The sequence below is a fragment of the Callithrix jacchus genome, chromosome 4 (genome assembly GCF_049354715.1).
Source record: "Callithrix jacchus isolate 240 chromosome 4, calJac240_pri, whole genome shotgun sequence".
Taxonomy (NCBI): Eukaryota; Metazoa; Chordata; class Mammalia; order Primates; family Cebidae; genus Callithrix; species Callithrix jacchus.
The window spans coordinates 164801980-164821653 of NC_133505.1; the positions used below are offsets into that span (position 1 = coordinate 164801980).

Here is a 19674-nt window from a genome sequence, read left to right on the forward strand (position 1 = left end):
GAGGCCCTTCCGCTCCACGCCCGCCCGCCGGGAGCCTCAGTCCCTGGGCGCGGCCTCACGCAGCTGCCTGGCCACTGGGGGGAGCGCGGAGCGCGGGGCCGGGAGGGAGGCGGTGGCGCGCCCTCACCTGCCCCAGCCGGGGAGGCGGGTGTGGGGAGGAGGAGGAAGGGGAGGAGGCCGGGGAGGAGCCTGGCGCGGCGGGAGCGGCGGCGCAAAGTGAAACTCTGGGAAGTTGCGGGCGCACGGGGAACTGTCGCTGGCATCGCGCCCTCGGGGGTACGCGGCCCCGGCCCCCGCCGCAGCGGGCCCGGCGCCGATGGCCCTGAGCAAAGGGCTGCGGCTGCTGGGGCGCCTGGGGGCAGCGGGGGACTGCAGTGTACTGCTGGAGGCGCGCGGCCGCGGCGACTGCCTGCTGTTCGAGGCCGGCACGGTGGCCACGCTGGGTGAGTCCGGCCCGGAGGCGAGGGCGCCCGCCTTCTCCCAGCTTTGGGAAGACGGGTACCCCCTTTCCCGAGGGAATCGGGCGGCGCGGGGACTACCGGGGCGTGGGAGTCGCGGGCAGAGGGGTGGCTTTTTGAATGAACTGGGGCTGGGGACTCTGGAGAGCACTCCGGCTGGGCGTGGCGCACGGAGGCCGACCGCCCCTCCTCGGGGATCTCCGGTCCCCGCGGCAGCAGGATGTGGTTGTTGGAGAGCCGGCTGGAGCGCTTTGCGTATTCTCGAGAATCCCGGCGTGGGGCGGGGGTTGACTTGGGAGCCGGCCTGACCTTGTGCCTGGCGCCTTTTCTTTGGCACCTGTTGATGAAACCAGCGATTGCCCTTTGGTTTGTGTCGGCGGCGCCACTCCTGGATTGGATGGGGACCAAAGCCCCAGAACATAGGCTCTGGAGAAACTGCTGATGGCACCTTTGTCCCACGTAAATACTTGGTCGAGAGGCATGGGTACTGCAATGTATTGAACTTGTGAGCAAATTTACCGTGACTCTACCTTTATGCTGTGTTAGATCCTGTAAGCCAGCGAATTTCACCTATGGACTTCAGAAGCCTTGAAACTGGCATTGTGCTACGTATGGGGTTTAGAACATTATCTCACTTAATTTTCACAATTCTACTAAAGAGCTATTATTGCCCCCATTTTGCAGATGAGCCAACTGAGGCTCGAAGAGGCTAAGAAAGTTGCTTGCTAAGGTGACACCGTCCACCTGACTTTCATGTGGCTGTTTCTATAACATCATTCAATGCGTGGCTTCCTGGTATCGCTAACCTCCTGGGTCCCTTGTTTTGTGCTAACCATTATAAGGAAAGCCTGGGTAGCAGCAAAGCACGTGAAACCAGACCTGATTGTTAGACTTGTAAATGTGGACACGGGAGAGTAGGCGCCCACCAGTAGGCGTCCAGCTGTAGCAGTTTCCCGGTATTCCGAACTAAACAAGGTGCAGCGCGGGGTAACGTGCACTTGAGGTGGTCGCAAATGCAGCAGGCAGTCACGGCTCGCAGATGCCTCTAGCCTTGTTTTCACGTTTATATGCACCGACTCCAGTTCAGATGTATGTCTTGGAAGGACTATCTCTTTCTGATTCCCTGATCGTTTCATTAACATGCATTTGTCCAGCTTGTTCTCAGTCACGTGATTACTAAAACAATGTCTCCACTATTCTCCGCATCAAAGGTGTGCAGCGAATTGTAGACTAAGTTATTTTCGGATCATTCCAATTTGTGCTGTCCTGCAGAGTCTAAGTTTGGTCGTTCGGTATGGCCTTGAAAAAAAACCACAGAAGTTTCCATTCCATTTTAGATGTCTACTTCATGCCACGTTTATCAGAAGCGAAAGATTAATTTCACGGTACAAAACTACTGTTTCTTCAAAGAGATTAAAATGTCCTTCAGTTGGATTACGGCAACAGTACGCAAGGTTCATACACATTTAGGAGTTCTTTGAAGCTGCTTGGAAAAAATACTTTATTTTTTCAAAAGTGAAGATTTAAAAATGATTAATGACAGTAATGTAGTGCATATTTTCCATCAGGAGCTGAAGTTTGGGCTGAGGTTTACGTCACGTTGGTGATTACTGTATACCAGATTTTAGAACAGAGAGTGTGAAGAGGAATTGGCTCGTCCTCAACTCATGTGCAGTCCACATTCGTCATTTAACCTAGCATTCATTTTTCAGTTGAAAACTTAAATTTTTTTTTTTTTTTTTTGAAACAGAGGCTGCTTCTGTCGCCCAGGCTGGCATGCAGTGGCACAATCACAGCTGACTGCAGCCTCAACTTTTCAGGCTCAAGTGATCCTCCCGCCTCAGCCTCCTGAGTAGCCGGGACTGCAGGCTCATGCCACCATTCCTGTCTAATTTTTTCTTTTCTTTTTTGATGAGGTCTCACTGTGTTGCCCATCCTGGTCTGGAACTCCTGGGCTCAGGCGATCTTCCTGCCTTGGTCTCCCAAAGTGTTGGGATTACAGGCGTGAACTACTACGTCTGGCCTGAAAACTTACTTTTTAAGAAGTCTGTTTTGTTTAAGTGAAATGAAACTATTTTTAAAAAGCAGCTGTAGCATTTGGTGACTTTGCTGGTCCAGAGAAGGATTGTAGGAGAGAGCCTTCTGTTACTAGAAAGTCGTTTCAAACTTTCAAAATATCCTCCATGCATCACCATTGGATAAAATGGCTCTGAACTTGAAATTCCCATCTGTGTTCTAAAGGGCTAGCTAGCTGTTTCTTTGAGAAAGTTAATTTGTGTGTGTGTGTGTGTGTTTGAGAAGGAGTTTTGCTTTTATTGCCCAGGCTGGAGTGAAGTGGCGAGATCTCAGCTCACTGCAACCTCCACCCCCCAAGTTTAAGCGATTCTCCTGCCTCAGCCTCCCCAGTAGCTGGGATTACAGGCTAACATCATCATGCCCGGCTAATTTTTGTATTTTTAGTAGAGGCAGGGTTTCGCCATGGGGCTAGGCTGGTCTTTAATCCTGACCTTAGGTGATCCACCCGCCTTGGCCTCCCAAAGTGTTGGGATTACAGGCATGAGCCACGGCACCTGACCCGAGAAGATGAATTTTTACAAGAAGATTGCAATCTCTACTTTTGTATGGGACAGTACCCTTGCGGCAGCTGGTGTGGCTAGTGGTCTAATGTTGACCTTTCACCTTTTCCCTTGAGGCTTAGGGTTGGGAGGGGCTTCCTGTTCTCTTCAGCTGTGGTTTTCCTGTGATGGGTCCTCGCAGTTAGTAATGAAGGGCCGAGAGGCTGAAGTTGTGGGTAATTGCTTGGTGGGTAATGGTCTTTCCTGGCCCTTGAGTCGTTCTACCTTCTGTCCTGCTCTGCTACAGATACCCACAGCTGCTTTCCTAGGGCCCATAGGAGATGAGGGGCATGGGCCTGATGACCATAGGCGCTGACCCTTCACAGCACATTTTATTCCTGAGGGATCTCAACTGGAAAAGTGCCTCTCACCAAAGGGGCCGGGTGCTTCCTTATCATTTTCAGGCAATGCCTGGAGACAGTCAGGGGCTTGAGCTGGGCTGTAATTTTTAGGAAAACTGATGGTGCATGATTCGTGGACTGTTGGACTCCTCCCTTCTGCACCTGTCCTCACCTGTGCTGTTCTAGAGTGAGCTCTTCACACGAGGCCATCTGGACTGCTAGCAGGATTGTTGAAGGAATCGTTCCAAATTCCTGCTTCTGAAAGAGTTAGGTTGTGAATCTATCTTTAAAGCAGATCAGTGGGAGCAGAAATTCCAGAGGCAGAAAAGTCAAACATATTGGCACCCATTTAAAAGATTTTTATGAAGTCTCGGGGACCTGATTGGGGCGGTAGGAAGCCTTCTCAGCACAGGTGGGAAGCCCAGTAATTGGTACCAGGTTCTCCTGCCCACAGTCCACAATTAGCAAACAGATGTTCCCTTATTTGCACATACAAAAACCTTCCTGTCTCTGTTGTCAACTTAGGGAAAAGTGCTTATTGTTAACAGATTTTGTTTATTTTCAGAGTGAGCCACTGTGTTCCAAAGTTCAAGGTTCTCCAATAGCCCCCAGGAATGGTGGCCTGAGGGTGTCCCTGTAACACTCTGGCTGTGTGTGAGTGAAGCCTGCCTCCTGCTCCCCAGCCTGGCTTTGCTGTTCGGTGGCTGGGAGGCAGGGATGGGGCAGGAGGCTTGAGAGACTTCATTAAGTTAATTAATGGGTGTCCCTAAATTACTCTGAGCTTCTAGGGAAAGGTTCTGTGTAAACACCAGGCCTCGAGGTTCTCTCAGCTGTTGTTTGTGCAGAGGCCACACCTCCAGTTTAGCTTTGTTTGAATTGGTGAGATGGCCCCAGGGCGGAGCAGGGCGCAGTGTGAACTGGTGCCTAGGTCACTTTCTCAGGCTTTGTGGCCAGATTTCTTGGGTCACGGACTGGAATTCTGATCCACTAAGAGCACCAGAGAGGATCAGATAAGTCACCATTTGATAAATGCTCCTGGATGAAGTGGGAACCACAGGTAGGACCAGGTGAGGGTTCCAGGGCCCCTGACCTGGGAAACTTGAAACTTGAACCGTCCTGGCCTGTCTGCCTCCAGGGCTGGTTTGCCTCCTCTCCTAGTCCTAGGTTGTCTCAGCATAGTATTTACAAAATGCAAACTGGGATAGTGTGTGCTTCTCCTGTGGTGTTTTGTTGTTGTTGTTGTTGAGATGGAGTCTCACTCTGTCACCCAGGCGGGAGGGCAATGGCGCCATCTCGGCTCATTGCAATTTCTGCCTCCCAGGTCCCAGTGGTTCTCCTGCCTCAGCCTCCAGAGTACCTGGGACTACAGGCATGCGCCACTACAGTCAGTTAATGTTTGTATTTTTAGTAGAGAAGGAGTTTCACCATGTTGGTCAGGCTGGTCTCAAACTCCTGGCCTCAAAACATCCACCAGCCTTGGCCTCCCAAAGTACAGGTATTACAGACATGAGCCACCGTGCCCAGCCCTCCCGTGGTTTATGTAACTCACCTATAATATTGTGATTTCAAATCTTACCACGTTCTTGTTTTGGCTGTGTGGCTCAAAAACTTTGCTTTTAACCTTTAATTGTGAAAATGTTCAAACACAAAAGTAGAGGGAAAAATGAATCCCCTGTGTACCTGCCATTTAGCATTGATAGTTATCAATATATTGTCTATTGTATTTCACTTGTTCCTTTATTTTTGATGAAAACATGAATATCTTAAAATTTAGTTTTTTAATGCCAGGCAAGATTCTAATTTGTTGGGTTGGCTTTTTTTTTTTTTCCTTACTTGCATTTAGATATGTAAGTTCATTTCTAAAATTTTAATGTAAATTGACAAATTATTATTGTTTTTTGAGATCAAGTCTCACTCTGTCACCCAGGCAGGAGTGCTGTGGTGCAATCTCGGCTCACTGCAACCTCTGGAGGTTCAAGTGATTCTCCTGTCTCAGCTTCCCGAGTAGCTGGGACTACAGGTATGTGCTACCACACCCAGCTAATTTTTGTATTTTTAATAGAGCTGGGGTTTCACCATGTTGGCCAGGCTGGTCTCGAACTCCAGACCTCAAGCGATCTGCCTGCTTTGGCATCCCAAAGTGCTGGGATTACAGGCATGAGCCACTGCAATGGGCCGACAAATTATAATTATTATATATTATGGACCACAAAGTTATCATATATGTGTGCAATGTGGGCTGATTCAATCAAGATGATTAACATAGTTATCACCTCAGATGCTTTGTTTGTTTGTTTGTTTATTGAGACGGAGTCTTGGTCTGTCGCCCGGCTGGAGTGCAGTGGCTGATCTCAGCTCACTGTAATATCTGTCTCCCAGGTTCAAGCAATTCTTCTGCTTCAGCCTCCTGAGTAGCTGGGACTACAGGCGTGTGCCCCCATGCCTGGCTAATTTTTGTATTTTTAGTAGAGATGGGGTTTCACCATGTTGGCCAGGCTAGACTCTTGATCTCAAGTGATCCACCCGCCTCAACCTCCCAAAGTTCTGGAATTACAGGCATGAGCCACCGCAGCTGACCACTTACTTTCTAGAATGCGAACATTTGAAATGTACTCTCCTAGCAATTTTGAAATATACATTACCTGTAGTCACCATATTAGGCAAGTTCAAAATTTACTTGGCAGATTTCCATGTGGCCAAAAGCAGAAACGGTGGCATGAACTGATTCTGAGACATTAGCCAAGACATATTTTTAAAAGCAAAGTGACCACATGGGAAGGGTCGACCACAGCTTGGAAGAACAGGATGCTCTCTGCTGGTGAGCTCAGGAGGACAAGATCTGGGCCCTTTGATGGCACTGCCTCTAGCCCCGGGCAAGAGAGGGCCGAGGGCCATGTCCAGTGTCCTCTGCGCTCCCCTTTCTGGATGACACTCCTGCTGCTCAGGACCCTGGAGTGTGCTAAGCACATCCTGCAGCTGTGCAGCCCCTCCCACCGTGTCAGGCAGACTGCAGCTGCGTGTCCACCCCACACCCGGGCATGGGTGTGGCAAGGGCACATTACCGGTGGAACAGGACACACACTAGCTGGGACTCTTCGTGTGTATGCATGAGGCTCCTTGCAGGGGGGCCATGAAGCCCAGGTTGGGAGATGTGGGGGAAGCGAAGGCGACCAGGCTGGGGCAGCCCTCCCCACTGGCCACAGCATGAACCTGACCCTCCAGGTAGTCATGGCAGCGTACTTTTCGAGGTAAGAGGATAGAACCTATTTTAACTGTTTCACTTTGTTAGCTTGATTTAAAACTTAACAGTTTGGCATACAGGAGGCAGAGCTCATGGGGGCTCTGGCCCCAGCCCCTGCAGATATTCAGGCGGACCAGCCCTGGGCACGTGTCCCAGCCTGTGTCTCTCTGCTGTGTCTCTCTTCTGGAGTGCTCTGGGGGTGCTCAGGGGACTGCTCAGTTTCTATCCGTCGGCTCCTTCGGCCTTGTCACTGAGGATGGGGAATATATTGTTTTCTTTCCACTTGAATTGTCCTTAAAGCCGTGGGTAAACTGGCCAGGCTCAGACTTGGGAATTTGATTGGAGTCCCTTTAGCATTTCTGGGCAGGGGTCGGTGGTGTCGTGGCCAGCTCTCCTCAAGGTGAAAACCAGATTGGGCTGGGAGGGTGCACTTGACATTTAAAACAAAGCCCCCAAGCTGCGGTGCCATCAACCACACTCTGTGGATGGAGGCTGTCCCTGGGCAGGCTGGGTCTCCCCTCAAGTCCATACAAAACAGCCCAGTTCAGGGCCCTGCCTCTTTTCCAGACCTCACGGGCAGGAGCCTTCCAGCACTATTGACGTGAATGTAAGCCGCTCTTTCTTGCTGGAGGGAAATTTAGGCACATGAATGGAAACCCTTAACAGCATGCAACAGAGCCTAACCCGGGATTCTGTGCGCAGAAGTTTATCTCGGGAAATATTCCCAGATCACCAGCCCGTTTTGTCGCAGGCTGTTTGGAGTTTTTAACTGGCTAAATTAACATTGGTTCAACTTAATCATAATAGCTGACATTTATGGCGTGTTTACCGTCTACCAGGTGCTGATCCAAGTGGCTTATACATATTAACTTACTTTATCCTTACGTCAAGGCAGGTCCTGGTATTCTCCATTGTACACTTGGGGAAACTGAGGCACAGACAGGCTTAAGATCTTGCCTGAGTCTCTACCTCCAGTGGAAGGCTCCAGAGAACAATATGTTCCTTAGGGAAAAAATTGAATGTATATATATATGGAAAAAGACCCCTGTGTCCTGTTGTCTCTGGCTTATCTTGGTTTTCATCTGGCATATACTTTTGATCCAGGCGGTTCTCACTGGGGAAACAGCCAGCGCCTTTCTGAGCAGACGGTGTGGTGCTAGAAAGAAGCAGCTTGATCTCTGGGAGAAATGTGGGCTTCAAGGCCATGGTCCTGGGGGCAGAGTGGAGCCTCCACATGGATGTCCCAGCACTGGGAGCAGAGGCCAATGTGGCCCAGGGTGCTGAGGAGAGTGCTCCCCAGTGCAGAGGATGCTACAAGACCCCAGGCTTCTTGAGGAACATGAGGCCTGGCAAACCCAAAGATTGGGTTTGAGCTGGAGAAGTGTCTGCAGGAGGGTGCTGGGGCTCCTGCAGAGCATGTCTTCCTGCCCTTGTGGGCTTTTCTGGGGGCCTGGGAGGCTCTGCAGAGTGGGTGGACGGAACCCTGCCTTGCCCTGGGGGCACTGGGCAGGAGCCAGGCTCAGGGCGTGAGTCTAGTGCTGCACCAGGAGGCTAGATGCCCTGGCCAGGTCCTGTGGGCTGTGCCGTCTGTGCCCTTGGCCTGCGAGGCTGGCAGGCTGCTACTGCTTGTAAAGCCTCCTGGTTGAAAAGGTGACTTGGAGCAGCAAATTCGCTGGGAGCCTGTCAGCCACCTTGCCAGACGGACAGCTTGTGCCCCAGGCCCAGATTGTGGGAGGTGGCCCTAGTGCGGAGGTCTGAGCTTCATTCTAAGGCAGGTTTTTGAGGAAATGGGGCTCCGGGCCAGGTAGTGCCTGTTTGTATTCCTGCATCTCTGCCAACTCTCTCCTGCCTCCCTCTCCCCACGACTGGGGCTGGTGGAGCCCACATCCACTGTGCCTCGAGCTAGCCTTCCATCTCGGATGGAGTTGTGTGTTTTTCAGCGAGCCCACACGCCCCCTGAGGACAGGGCCTTGCCCCACACCCCTGCCCCTTCATCACAGCCGCTAGGAAACGGAGGCGCATGTCCCCAGGGTCCTTCGAAGTAGGATGTGGTCTCCCTGAGCAGAACTCTGGCTCTAAATGCTCTCCTGGCTCTGGCGTTGGTGTGGGACTTGGATTGCGGGAGAGGGCAGCGTGTTCGCGGTTGCTGCTCAGACCCAGCGGAGGGCAGGGCTGCTCCAGGCTCCTGGCAAGATGTAGCAAAATAGCCAGATTTAAGGTGAGCACGGCCTCCCGTGCAGCTTCTCACCCCTGCCGCGGCTGCCTGTCTGTGAATGCTAAGGCGAGGGGTGGTCCTGCATTGACTTGTCACTGACTCGTGGGTGTGACCCGGAAGAGGCAAACGACTTCCTTCTCTTTCCTCTGCTCAGACCCTGGAATGTTCCCGTGATACCGCCTCCAAACCCTTCACCTGATTTCTTTCCCACCTCTGCACTGAAGACAGGGAACTAGGTGGCTGCTCACAGTGGGTAAAACTGAGGCTTGCAAGACAGCCTTGGCAATGGAACAGCCAGACCCCAACCCTGAACGCCTGCCTCTTCTGTACCCAGCCCTGGTCTCCTTTTCAGCTGCAAAGTCAATACCTTCACTTTCAGAGAGGGAGATGTGCCAGGCCGGGAGAGGCTTTGGGTCTATCATAGACGGAGACTGCAGTCTGTCGTGGTCTGAATGACTCTAAGGAGGGGGAGAGAGAGAATGCTTCTAGAGCCTGGCACACACATTTGCTGGAGAAAGTGGTGAGCGTGTCATGACCAGGTGAGAGGATGAACCTAAGGACATTGGCCGAGAACACCTCCCCTCCTCACCATGAGCCAGCAAGCCCAGGACAGCAGTGCTTCCAAAACCTTACTTGTCCACCTCACCTGGAGATCTTGTGGCGAATCAGGTCCTGCCTGTTGGCTCTGGAGTGGGTGTTGAGAGCCTGCCATTCTAACAGGCTCCTGGATGATGCTGGTCCACTACCGTGCTTTGAGTACCCGGATCTCACACCGGCTTGGGAGGGAGGAGACCTGAATCCTAGCCCTGGCTCCTTGGGCTCTTCTTTGCACTGGGGAAATTTATTTAAATCTTACTAGCCCCAATATCTTAATCTGAAAACAAATGAATGACCACCCATGTTGCCTTTTCTACTCTGAAATTCCATGCATCTTTAAAAAAAAAAGGTTTTAGGGCTGAGCGCGGTGGCTCACGCCTGTAATCCCAGCACTTTGGGAGACCGAGGTGGGTGGATCACCTGAGGTCAGGAGTTCGAAACCAGCCTGATCAACAAGGTGAAACCCTGTCTCTAAAAAAAAAAAAGTTTTAAAACTAAACATGTCACCCTCACCATCACTGCTTCCCACACCTAAAATAATAAACCACTCAGAAATTTGAGCCTTAGGAAAAGTGATCTGGCAAGGCAAATTGAAGACTGCTTTGAGGTCTGAGCTAAACCTAGAAATCTGATGCTATACATTTTTTATGGGATGCTTATAAATTAATGAAAATACATGAGATTGTCTCTCCTTGATTCTCCCCTTTCCTACAACCAGCAAAAACTTACAAAAAGCAACTGAAGCTAACTTTGGGAACGCAAAGGTATTGATTAGAATATCATGGGTGTGCTAACTCCATGGTTGCTTTAGCACATTCTTGTTAAGAGCCATGACTGTTTTTAATTTGTATTTTTTGTGGTTGCATAGTAGGTATATATATTTACAGGATACATGAGATATTTTGATACAGGCATGTAATAACCACATCATGCAAAATGGGTATCCATCCCCTCAAGCATTTATCTTTTGTGTTACAAACAATCCACTTATGCTCTTTTATTTTCAAATGTACAGTTAAATTATATTGTCACCATGTTGTGCTGTCAAATACGAGTTCTTATTCATTGCTTCCTTTCTTTTTTTTGTACTCATTAACCATCCCCACCTCCTTCCCAGCCCCCACTACCCTTCCCAGCCTCTGGTAACCATCTTTCTCTCTATTTCCATGAGTTCAGTTTTGAGTTTTAGATCCCACAAATAAATGAGAACATGCAATGTTTGTCTTTCTGTGCCTGGCTTGTTTCTTGCTTGCTTGCTTTCTTTTTGTAAGAGTCTCGCTCTGTTGCCCAGGCTGGAGTGCAGTGGCGTGATCTTGGCTCACTGCAACCTCTGCCTCCTCAGTTCAAGAGATTCTCCTGCCTCAGCCTCCCAGGTAGCTGGGATTACAGGCACCTGCCACCATGCCTGGCTAATTTTTGTACTTTTAGTAGAAACAGGGTTTCATTATGTTGGCCAGGTTGGTCTCAAACTCCTGACCTTAGGTGATTCACCCGCCTCAGCCTCCCAAAGTGCTGGGATTACAGGCGTGAGCCACTGCACCCAGCCTTTTTTTTCTTTTTTTTTTGAGACAGAGTCTTGCTCTGTCACCCAGGCTGTACTGCAGTGGTACCATCTCAGCTCACTTTAACCTCTGCCTCCTAAGTTCAAGCAATTCTCTTGCCTCAGCCTCCCGAGTAGCTGGGATTACAGGGACCTACCACCACAACCGGCTAATTTATGTATTTTTAGTAGAGACAGGGTTTCACCATGTTGGCCAGGCTGGTGTCGAGCTCCTGACCTCAGGTGATCCACCCGCCTCAGTCTCCCAAACTGCTGGGATTACAGGTGTGAGAAACTATGCCTGGCTGGCTGGCTTGTTTCACTTAACATAATGATCTCTAGTTGCATCCATTTTTTATGGCTAAACCGTACTCCACTGTGTATATGCACCACATTTTCTTTATCCATTCATCTGTTGATGGACACTGAAGTTGCTTCCAAATCTTGGCTATTGTGAACAGTGCTGCCAGAAACACAGGAGTGCACATCTCTCTTTGATATTCTGACCTCCTTTCTTTTGGGTATATGCCCAGCAGTGGGATTGCTGGATCCTATGGTAACTCTGCTTTTAGTTTTCTGAGGAACCTCCAAATTGTTATCCATAGTAGTTGTACTAATATAGTATATATAGTAATAACATACATTTAGTACATAACATATATATATATATAGTATATAACGTATATGGAGGTTGTACTCATTTACATTCCCACCAACTGTGTACAGGGTTTTTCTGTTCTCCACCTCCTCACCAGCATTTGTTATTACCTGACTTTTGGATGTAAGCCATTCTGAGGTGAGATGACATCTCACTGTGGTTTTGATCTGCATGTTTCTGATGATCAGTGATGTTGGGCACCATTTCATACACCTGTTTGCCATTTGTATGTCTTCTTTTGAGAAGTGTGCATTCAAATCTTTTGCTCATTTTTTTGGATCGGATTATTAGATTTTTTTCCTGTAGAGCTGTTTGAGCTCTTTACATTTCTGGTTATTAGTCCCTGGTCAGATGAGTAGTTTGCAAACATTTCTCCCATTCTATGGGCTGTCTCTTCACTTTGTTGATTGTCTCCTTTGCTGTGCAAAAGCTTTTTTTTTTTTTTTTTAACTTGATGTGGTCTCGTTTCTTCCTTTTTGCTTGGTTGCCTGTGCCTGTGGGGTATTGCTCAAGACATTTTGGCCCAGGTCAATGTCCTGTAGGTTTTCCCCAATGTTCTTGTAGTAGCTTCATAGTTTGAGGGCCATGGCATTCTTAAAACCTGACTTCCTTTCCTTAAAACTTTCATTCTTGCATAGCATTTTTTTTTTAAGTAAACTGGACTATCTAGGGAGCTGGGAGTTTGTGTGTCTAAAGATGTGTGGTCTTTTCTATCTGTCTGTTTGAACTGTCTATTTTATATGTTACATGAACCCCGCCTTTTACCACGAATCTTATCAATGACTGATACATATTGTCTATCGGAAACATTCTCTTTAGGAGGAGGAGACCGTTCTCTGCAGCTCCTGCTGATTCAGCAAAGCTGAGGTCAGGTGGAACCCGGCTGGGCAGAGACTAGCGATTAGAAGTCTGTCACAGGCGGTGACAGTCCCCGTGCTCCGGGGAAGAACAGTGGCTCTGGCTGTCCCAGTCTGTTTCAACAATGGAGGCTGTTTGTTTTTATTTAAATGGTGTGAATAAAGAAAGGAACCTTGGAGAGCTAAGGCTGGAGCTGCCCAGGCCTGAGCCAGGCCCCTGTGACAAGGCCCGTCTGGGCCCCAGGGACCTACCTCTCTTTTCACCTGGACCACCTGGTGGGGGCTGAGTGGGAAATGGGAGGGCCAGCAGCGAGCTGCAGGAATGGAATTCCATGATGGAATCTTACGTCTCCAGAGTGGACAGACAGAAGCTTGTGTTTTTCATTTCTAAGGAGATCTGCCACGCCCTCCAGGCAGACCACATAAACGGCGTTTTCGGGTGTGGCCCGAGAGGTTCTGTCTGGTGGCTTACACTGATGTTAACCAGCAGCGATAGAATTGAACTCTTACTGACGGGAAGACTGAGGAGAGATGATTTCCATGGGGATGTTGAAAATATTGACAATTCTGAAGACCCCAGGGAGCCGCAGGGGGTTCCTGGCCAGGAGCGCCCCTCCATTGCCCTGCGCCACCTTACTTTCCAGGTGTTGGCTCTGTGTGTCTGAATCTATGGGGTTGTGGTGCTCCCTTCTAATTCACAGGAGGTGCTGTGTGGGCACCACACTGCCTATCCAGCTGAAATGGGCAAAGGACTTTTCCCAGCCTGAGTGGTAGTGATTCAGCCAATTGCAGAAGTGGTATTTGGAGCTCACCCTTAAAACCTAAAAGCAAGTACGTTCAGACCGTATATAGGCAATGAGAAAATGCGATGCAATCCGACTGCATATGAATGGCCTCAGATTTCAGGGCCTTTGAGTGTGTCTGACTTGGGCAGCATCTTCCCCTTTTAGGTTTCGGGCTCGGTTTACCGTTAGGAAAATTAGTTTGCTGAGAGTGTCTCAGAATTTTGGCTTCAGAGAGAAAAGATACACTTTGGGAGGCTGAGGCGGGCGGATCACCTGAGGTCGGGAGTTTGAGACCATCCTGACCAACATGGAGAAACCCTGTCTCTACTAAAAATACAAAATTAGCCGGGCATGCTTGCACATACCTGTAATCCCAGCTATTTGGGAAACTGAGGCAGTAGAATGGCTTGAACATGGGAGGCGGAGGTTGTTGTGAGCCAAGATTGCGCCATTGTACTCCAGCCTGGGCAACAATAGGGAAACTCCATTTCAGAGAGAGAGAGAGAGAGAGAGAGAGAGAGAGAGAGAGAGAGAGAGAAAATGAGAAATGAAAAAGAATATATACCTGGAAGACTTAAAAAAAAAAAGTGTGTGAGCTTCAGAGGAGCACCTTGAGACTCCAGCTCCATCACCCCTGCCCTCCTAGGCCTTCCTGGGAGAGCTCTCCATCTTGCAGCTGCCTTCTCCTCTCCTGGACACTCCTAAAGTGTTTTGGGTGCGGAGGATGGGATTAGACACTCAGGAAAGCCAAGAGCTAGATCCTGAAGCATCTGTGTGGGAAATGCTCATCTGTGCATGAAATGAGCATCTGCAAGTGAAGTCCCATGTTGGGATCTGTTTGGCCTGCGCCAGGACATGAGCATGCGCACACACAGTGGGGACGGGGAGTAGGTGAAGTAAGAGTGGGAAAATGTTGACAACTCTGGGAGCCGGGTGACAAGCTGCTTGGTGGTTCACTAGACAGGGAGTTCTAAATTGGCTGCTTTTTAGCATCAACAGATAAAAATCAATAGCCTTCCTGTATGTCACCATTAATCAATTAGAGTCTGTAATGGGAAAAGCAGATGCCACTCCCCCACAGTTTCTGGGAATAAACATAGTGTGTAAGGCTTAAAAGAAGAAAGCTATAGAACTTGAGGAAGCCCAAGTCTGTGGAAAGGCATACCATGTTCTTGGAATGGGAATATCAGCACCATAGAGATGGCAGTTCCTCTCCAGTTAATCTAGTGCAAGTATCCATGAGTAAATCCAATTAAATTCCAACCTGAGTCTTGTCTAAAATGTAACAGGTTGGGCCAGGCACAATGGCTCATGCCTATAATCCCAGCACTTTGGGAGGCCGAGTCAGGTGGATCATGAGGTCAGGAGATCGAGGCCATCCTGGCTAACATGGTGAAACCTTGTCTCTATTAAAAGTAACAAAAAATTAGCCAGGTGTGGTGGCGTGTGCCTGTAGTCCCAGCTACTTGGGAGGCTGAGGCATGAGAATCACTCAAACCCAGGAGACCGAGATTGCAGTGGGCCGAGATCGCACCACTGCACTCCAGCCTGGGCAACAGAGGGAGACTCTGTCTCAAAAAGAAAATAAAAGGTACCAGGCTGATTTTACAGTATCTCTGGACTCTCCCACATGCAAACTTACTCTTACCTTCATTCTCCCAGTTTGGTTAAAGGCAGCACCATCCAGGCAACTGCTGCTGATAACAGTTCCCCTGTTGTCATTGCTACCTCAGGAGTGCAGCCACTGCCCCATGTGCTTTCCTGGTCTGCCCAGCAGCCTTTGGACACGTCTCCTGGCCCTTCCCCTGCTCCCCACATAGTGACCTGCCTGAGGCCCACATGGCCCTCTATCCTTTGCCCCTGCCTCTTTCTCCATGCTCATCTCCCACCATTTCCTGGGCTCACTGCATTCAGCAGCCTGGCTTGTTCCTGCTCAGAATCTTCAGACCCCCACCCACCCACCTGCCTGCACTCCCTCCCCCAGGGGATATGGTTTGGACCTCTCTCCCCATCCAAACTCATGTTGAAATGCAATCCCCAATGCTGGAGGTGGGGATTGGGGGGAGGTGACTGGGCCATGGAGGCAGTTTCTCATGAATGGTCAGCACCATCCCCCTTGGTGTTGTCATCATAACAGTGAGTTATCACAAGATCTGATTGTGTAAGTGTGGCACCCACCACACCCTCTTGGTCCTGCTTCTGCCACGTGCGATGCCTGCTCTGCTTTCCTTCTGCCATGAGTAAAAGCTCCCCAGGACTCCCAAGAAGCAGATGCTGCCGTGCTTCCTGTATAGCCTACAGATTCATAAGCCAATTAAACCTCTTTTCTTTATAAACTACGAGTCTCAGGCATGAACACACTAACACCAAGGTTAGCCTGGATGCTGCCTCCCCCTCCTCCAGGGCTCAGCTCAGTGACTGCAGTGAGACCTTCCTGACCTCTGTGGCTGGAATACCCTGCAACCTCCACACAGCAGCTGTCTCTGCTGTACGTCTGGTTTCCTTCCTTCTTAGTGCTTATCACTGAAATTGCCTTATTCGTGTGCTTGCATGGATGTCTTCCGTTGTGCTTATGTGGATGTCTTCCATTGCAAAAATGCAACCTCCATGGGCGTAGGTTGAATTGGGTGTCCCAGAAAAATAAACCCGGGATACCTTGTGATCTTATTTGGAAATAGGCTGTTTGCAGCTGCAATTAACATGTAGGTTAAGATGGGATCGTACTACTGTAGGGTGAGCCCTTAATCCAATGTGACTGGTATGCTTATAAGAAGAAAAGGGACACAGAGGCAGACACACGTGGAGGGGAGAATGTCATGTGAAGGCACACAGGGAAGACACCCATGTAGCAATGCAAGCAGAGATGGGGTGTCACTGCCACAAGCCAAGGAATGCCTGGGCTGCCCAAGCGGGGACACACAAGGGAAGATGGCCCTGCCCACGCTTGATCTTGGGTTCCTGGCCTCCAGACTGTGAGACAAGTTTGCTGCTGTTTTAAGCCCCCCAGTCTCTGGTTCTCAGTTACAGCAACCCAGGCAACTAATACAGGGCATTGGGTATTTCGCTCAGTACGTCACCTTCACACTGCCTGGGGTGGGAGGGAGGCACGGCAAACGCTGTTGAATGATGAAGGACTGGCAAACAATAGCCAAGATTTTGAAAAAGATCAGCAAAGACAGACTTGATTTACCAGATAGCAAAACATATTATGAAGCCCTAAGCACCGTGGAGGCTGTCAGCACCAATCAACACAGTGGTGTGGAGGACTCAGAACAGGCTCATATGAGCAGGGTTACTTCGTTTCTTATCAAGGTGATGGCCTCAGTCAGTCAGGGAATGGTGAGGTGGTGCTCAGCACCTGCTGTTGGTATGGTTGATCAGTGCAGTGCCTACGAGGCCCCTGCTCTATTCAGCTGGATATTCACCAGGCCTTGGCCGGTCTGTGTGGAGAGGAATAGGCTGGAGACCTTGGCTGACCAGCAGGATGCTGCTTGCTGCTCCGCTTCCAGGGGAGTGAGGGGTCTTCCTGGCCATTCTCACAGGTGGCTGCACACACAGCTGTCCTTCTGGTCACTAGCTCCTCCAGGAGCCGAGAGCCCTGGGCCCCCCAGGAGCCAGAATCCCTTATAACATTCCCAGCCTTACAGAGTCCTGGGTTTATGCAAGGGGCATTCCATGTTACAAGAGTTACCACACCTGACTGGGCACAGTGGCTCACGCCTGTAATCCTGGCACTTTAGGAGGCTGAGGCGGGCGGATCACGAAGTCAGGAGATCAAGACCATCCTGGCTAACACAGTAAAACCCTATCTCTACTAAAAATACAAAATTATCTGAGCGTGGCAGCACGCACCTGTGGTCCCAGCTACTTGGGAGGCTGAGGCAGGAGAATCACTGGAACCTGGGAGGCGGAGGTTGCAGTGAGCTGAGATTGTGTCACTGCACTCCAGCCTGGGCGACAGAGCAAGACTCTGTCTCAAAAAAAAAAAATTACCACACCTAAGGAAGCCTGCCTGGCATCTTCACCGAGTGGTTATAATTCACTTATGGATCTTCCCTGTCCAGAGGCAATTTACCAATCAAGGTCATTTTACCATGAGCAATGTTGTCTAGTAACAGAGTGGACGCTCCACCTTGATTGGGGTCCCCAGGGAACCAGAGCTAGGGAATTAAGCAAACATCAAATTATCATACAGAAGGGAGGAAAGATTTTGTTAAGCGTGCGACCAGAACTATCCATGTGGACAGTAAGTGAGAGTCCTACATTTTATCACACACTAAATGCAGAGGTGTTGACTTAAATGTAAAAAAAATACAACTTTCAAAGTATGAGAAGAAAATATAGGAGATGCCTTCACAGCGTTATGGTATGGAAAGACTTTCTAAGGAAAGCATCCAACTCAGAAGTCACAAAGGAAATAAACCTGACAAATGTTAAGAAATATTTGTATTGAAGTGTAACACACAGAGAGAAAAACGAGCACTCTAAGCGTTCAGCTTCATGAATCTTCACCAGTGAGCACACCTGCATAGCCAGCATGCACATCTGGAGAGAGCATTTGCATCCCCGTCCCCCCCATCGGAATGATAGATTTGCCTACATAAAAATGGAAAACTCCAGTATATCAAAAAGACACTGTAGACATACTGAAAAGACAAGCAACGGCCCAGAAGGAAAGTTTGTGCAGCCCTCTGCACATAGAAAAAGGCCAAAGATGGTTGATCGTAGCATATAAAAGAACTCCCATAGATCATGAAGAAGAAGGACAAATAGTTCAACAGGAAAATTGGCAAAGGATATAATGAGCAGTTGCCATTCTCCGAAGGAAAAATGCAAATGGGGCCGAAACAATGGAGCTGGTGTGGCTGGTTCTGCCCGGCACAGCCATTGGCGTGTGGCCACCATTGGGTGGATGAGGGCTGCTTGCCCAGTCTCCAGCCCCACTCCCCTGCCATCTCCCGCTGTGATTTGGGCATGGAGCCCAGGCCGCAGGTGGCAGAAGCATACCCTGCTAACTGAGCAGCTACCCCAGCTCCTGGCTTCACAGCCATGGTCGGGCACCTGTCTCCCTCCCCTTAGCCTGACTGTTTTCCCATGGGACGTTTGGTTGTCTCTGTACAGGCTCTGAGCTGGTTCCATGGGCTTCCAGACAAGCCCAGATTGAACCTGCCCTCTAGGGAGCACACCTGCGTACCTTCCAGCTGAGACCTTGAGACAGCCCTGGGGAGCCAAGCTCAGGGCTGGGAGCATCCAGGTGGGGCTCAGGTGCTTGAGGCTGACAACAGCGTGGTCCAGGACCAGGAGTGGCAAGGGATGCTAAGGGGGCCGTGGTATTCAGAAATTGGGGCAAGTGGTGGGTGGGACATCCTGCCTCAAAAGGCCAGGGTTTGGGAGGGCAAGGAGGCCCCCTGGCAGGGGTTGGGGCAGGCAGCCCAGGCAGGCAGTGTTTGTTCTGTGAAGCGGGCTTCCCTGGGGAGGGGCCCTGGAGCAGAAGGTTGTCATGTGCAGGTGGCTGGGAGGCCTGGTCTCTTTGGAGCTGTGGGCTCCTGATAGCGGATGACAGATTTCAAGCCCTGCTCAGCCCGGTGTTTCTCACACACATTTGACCTTTGGTTCACAGCACACAGCGCAACAGCTTCTGGTCCAGCAGTGCACCTCGGGATGCAGTTTGGGAATCCTGGCGAAGATGTGGTTAAGATTGTGGGGCCAGGTTCTCACCTAGCCAGAAGGCTTTTTTTTTTTTTTTTTTTTTTTTTTTTAGGCAGAAGCTAATTTCAGGTACAGAAAGCCACTGGTAACGTGGAAGAAGCTGTTTCCAAATCCACAAAACGATGGTACCCAGGGTCACATGAGAAGGTTTCTTCTGCCCTTTTGTAAAAAATAGCCTGCTGTTTTCCCGTGGTGATAGACAGGGCCTCTGTACATAAGCAGGCACATACGGAGAAGGCCAGAGTCACAAACCATATGTGCCTGAGATGCACCGTGTGCGGGGCTGTGGATAAGGACGCAGGATTCATGTGTTTGCTCGGAGCTGGATTTGGCTCTTCGTTCCTTCATTTTTCTTGGACCACGTGTCCGTGTGTTCAGAGGCTCCTGAGAGCTGGGCCACAGCAGGCAGTCTTCGTGGTCTCCTCTAACCCTCTAACCCCTCTAACAGGTCCCAGTGGGTTCCTAACTCGTGCTCATTTTCTTGCCAAACAACAACAAATAAAAAAAAATCAGAGAGGCCTGAAAAATGAATTCTGGCCTGTTTTCTAAATTCTGGTTTGAAATAGGGAGTAGGAGCTGACTCTTAGCAGTTGATCAACAATTCCCCCAGCCCCCAGCCTTCTGGAACTGTGTCTTGTCTTCAATAAACACGCCCCCA

General features: G+C 49.8%; 1 protein-coding gene across 22 annotated transcripts in view; it reads left to right on the forward strand.

Annotated features, from left to right (window-relative positions):
* The first annotated feature begins 211 nt into the window (after window positions 1-211).
* The window catches only part of SYNJ2 (synaptojanin 2), a 116282-nt gene continuing 96819 nt past the window's right edge, over window positions 212-19674 (forward strand). For 12 of the 22 annotated variants that reach the window (XR_013534648.1, XR_013534651.1, XR_013534650.1 and 9 more), the window contains exons 1-2: window positions 212-443; window positions 5342-5434. Coding sequence is in view for 15 of the 22 variants with exons in the window: in XM_078370366.1 (XP_078226492.1) it covers window positions 317-443; window positions 5342-5434 (220 nt within the window). In the remaining 7 variants the exon portion in view is untranslated. Of the gene's footprint in view, window positions 444-4360; window positions 4472-5341; window positions 5435-19674 lie in introns of those variants that run through there. The other 10 variants (XM_078370370.1, XM_078370372.1, XM_078370373.1 and 7 more) reach the window with 2 other exon arrangements.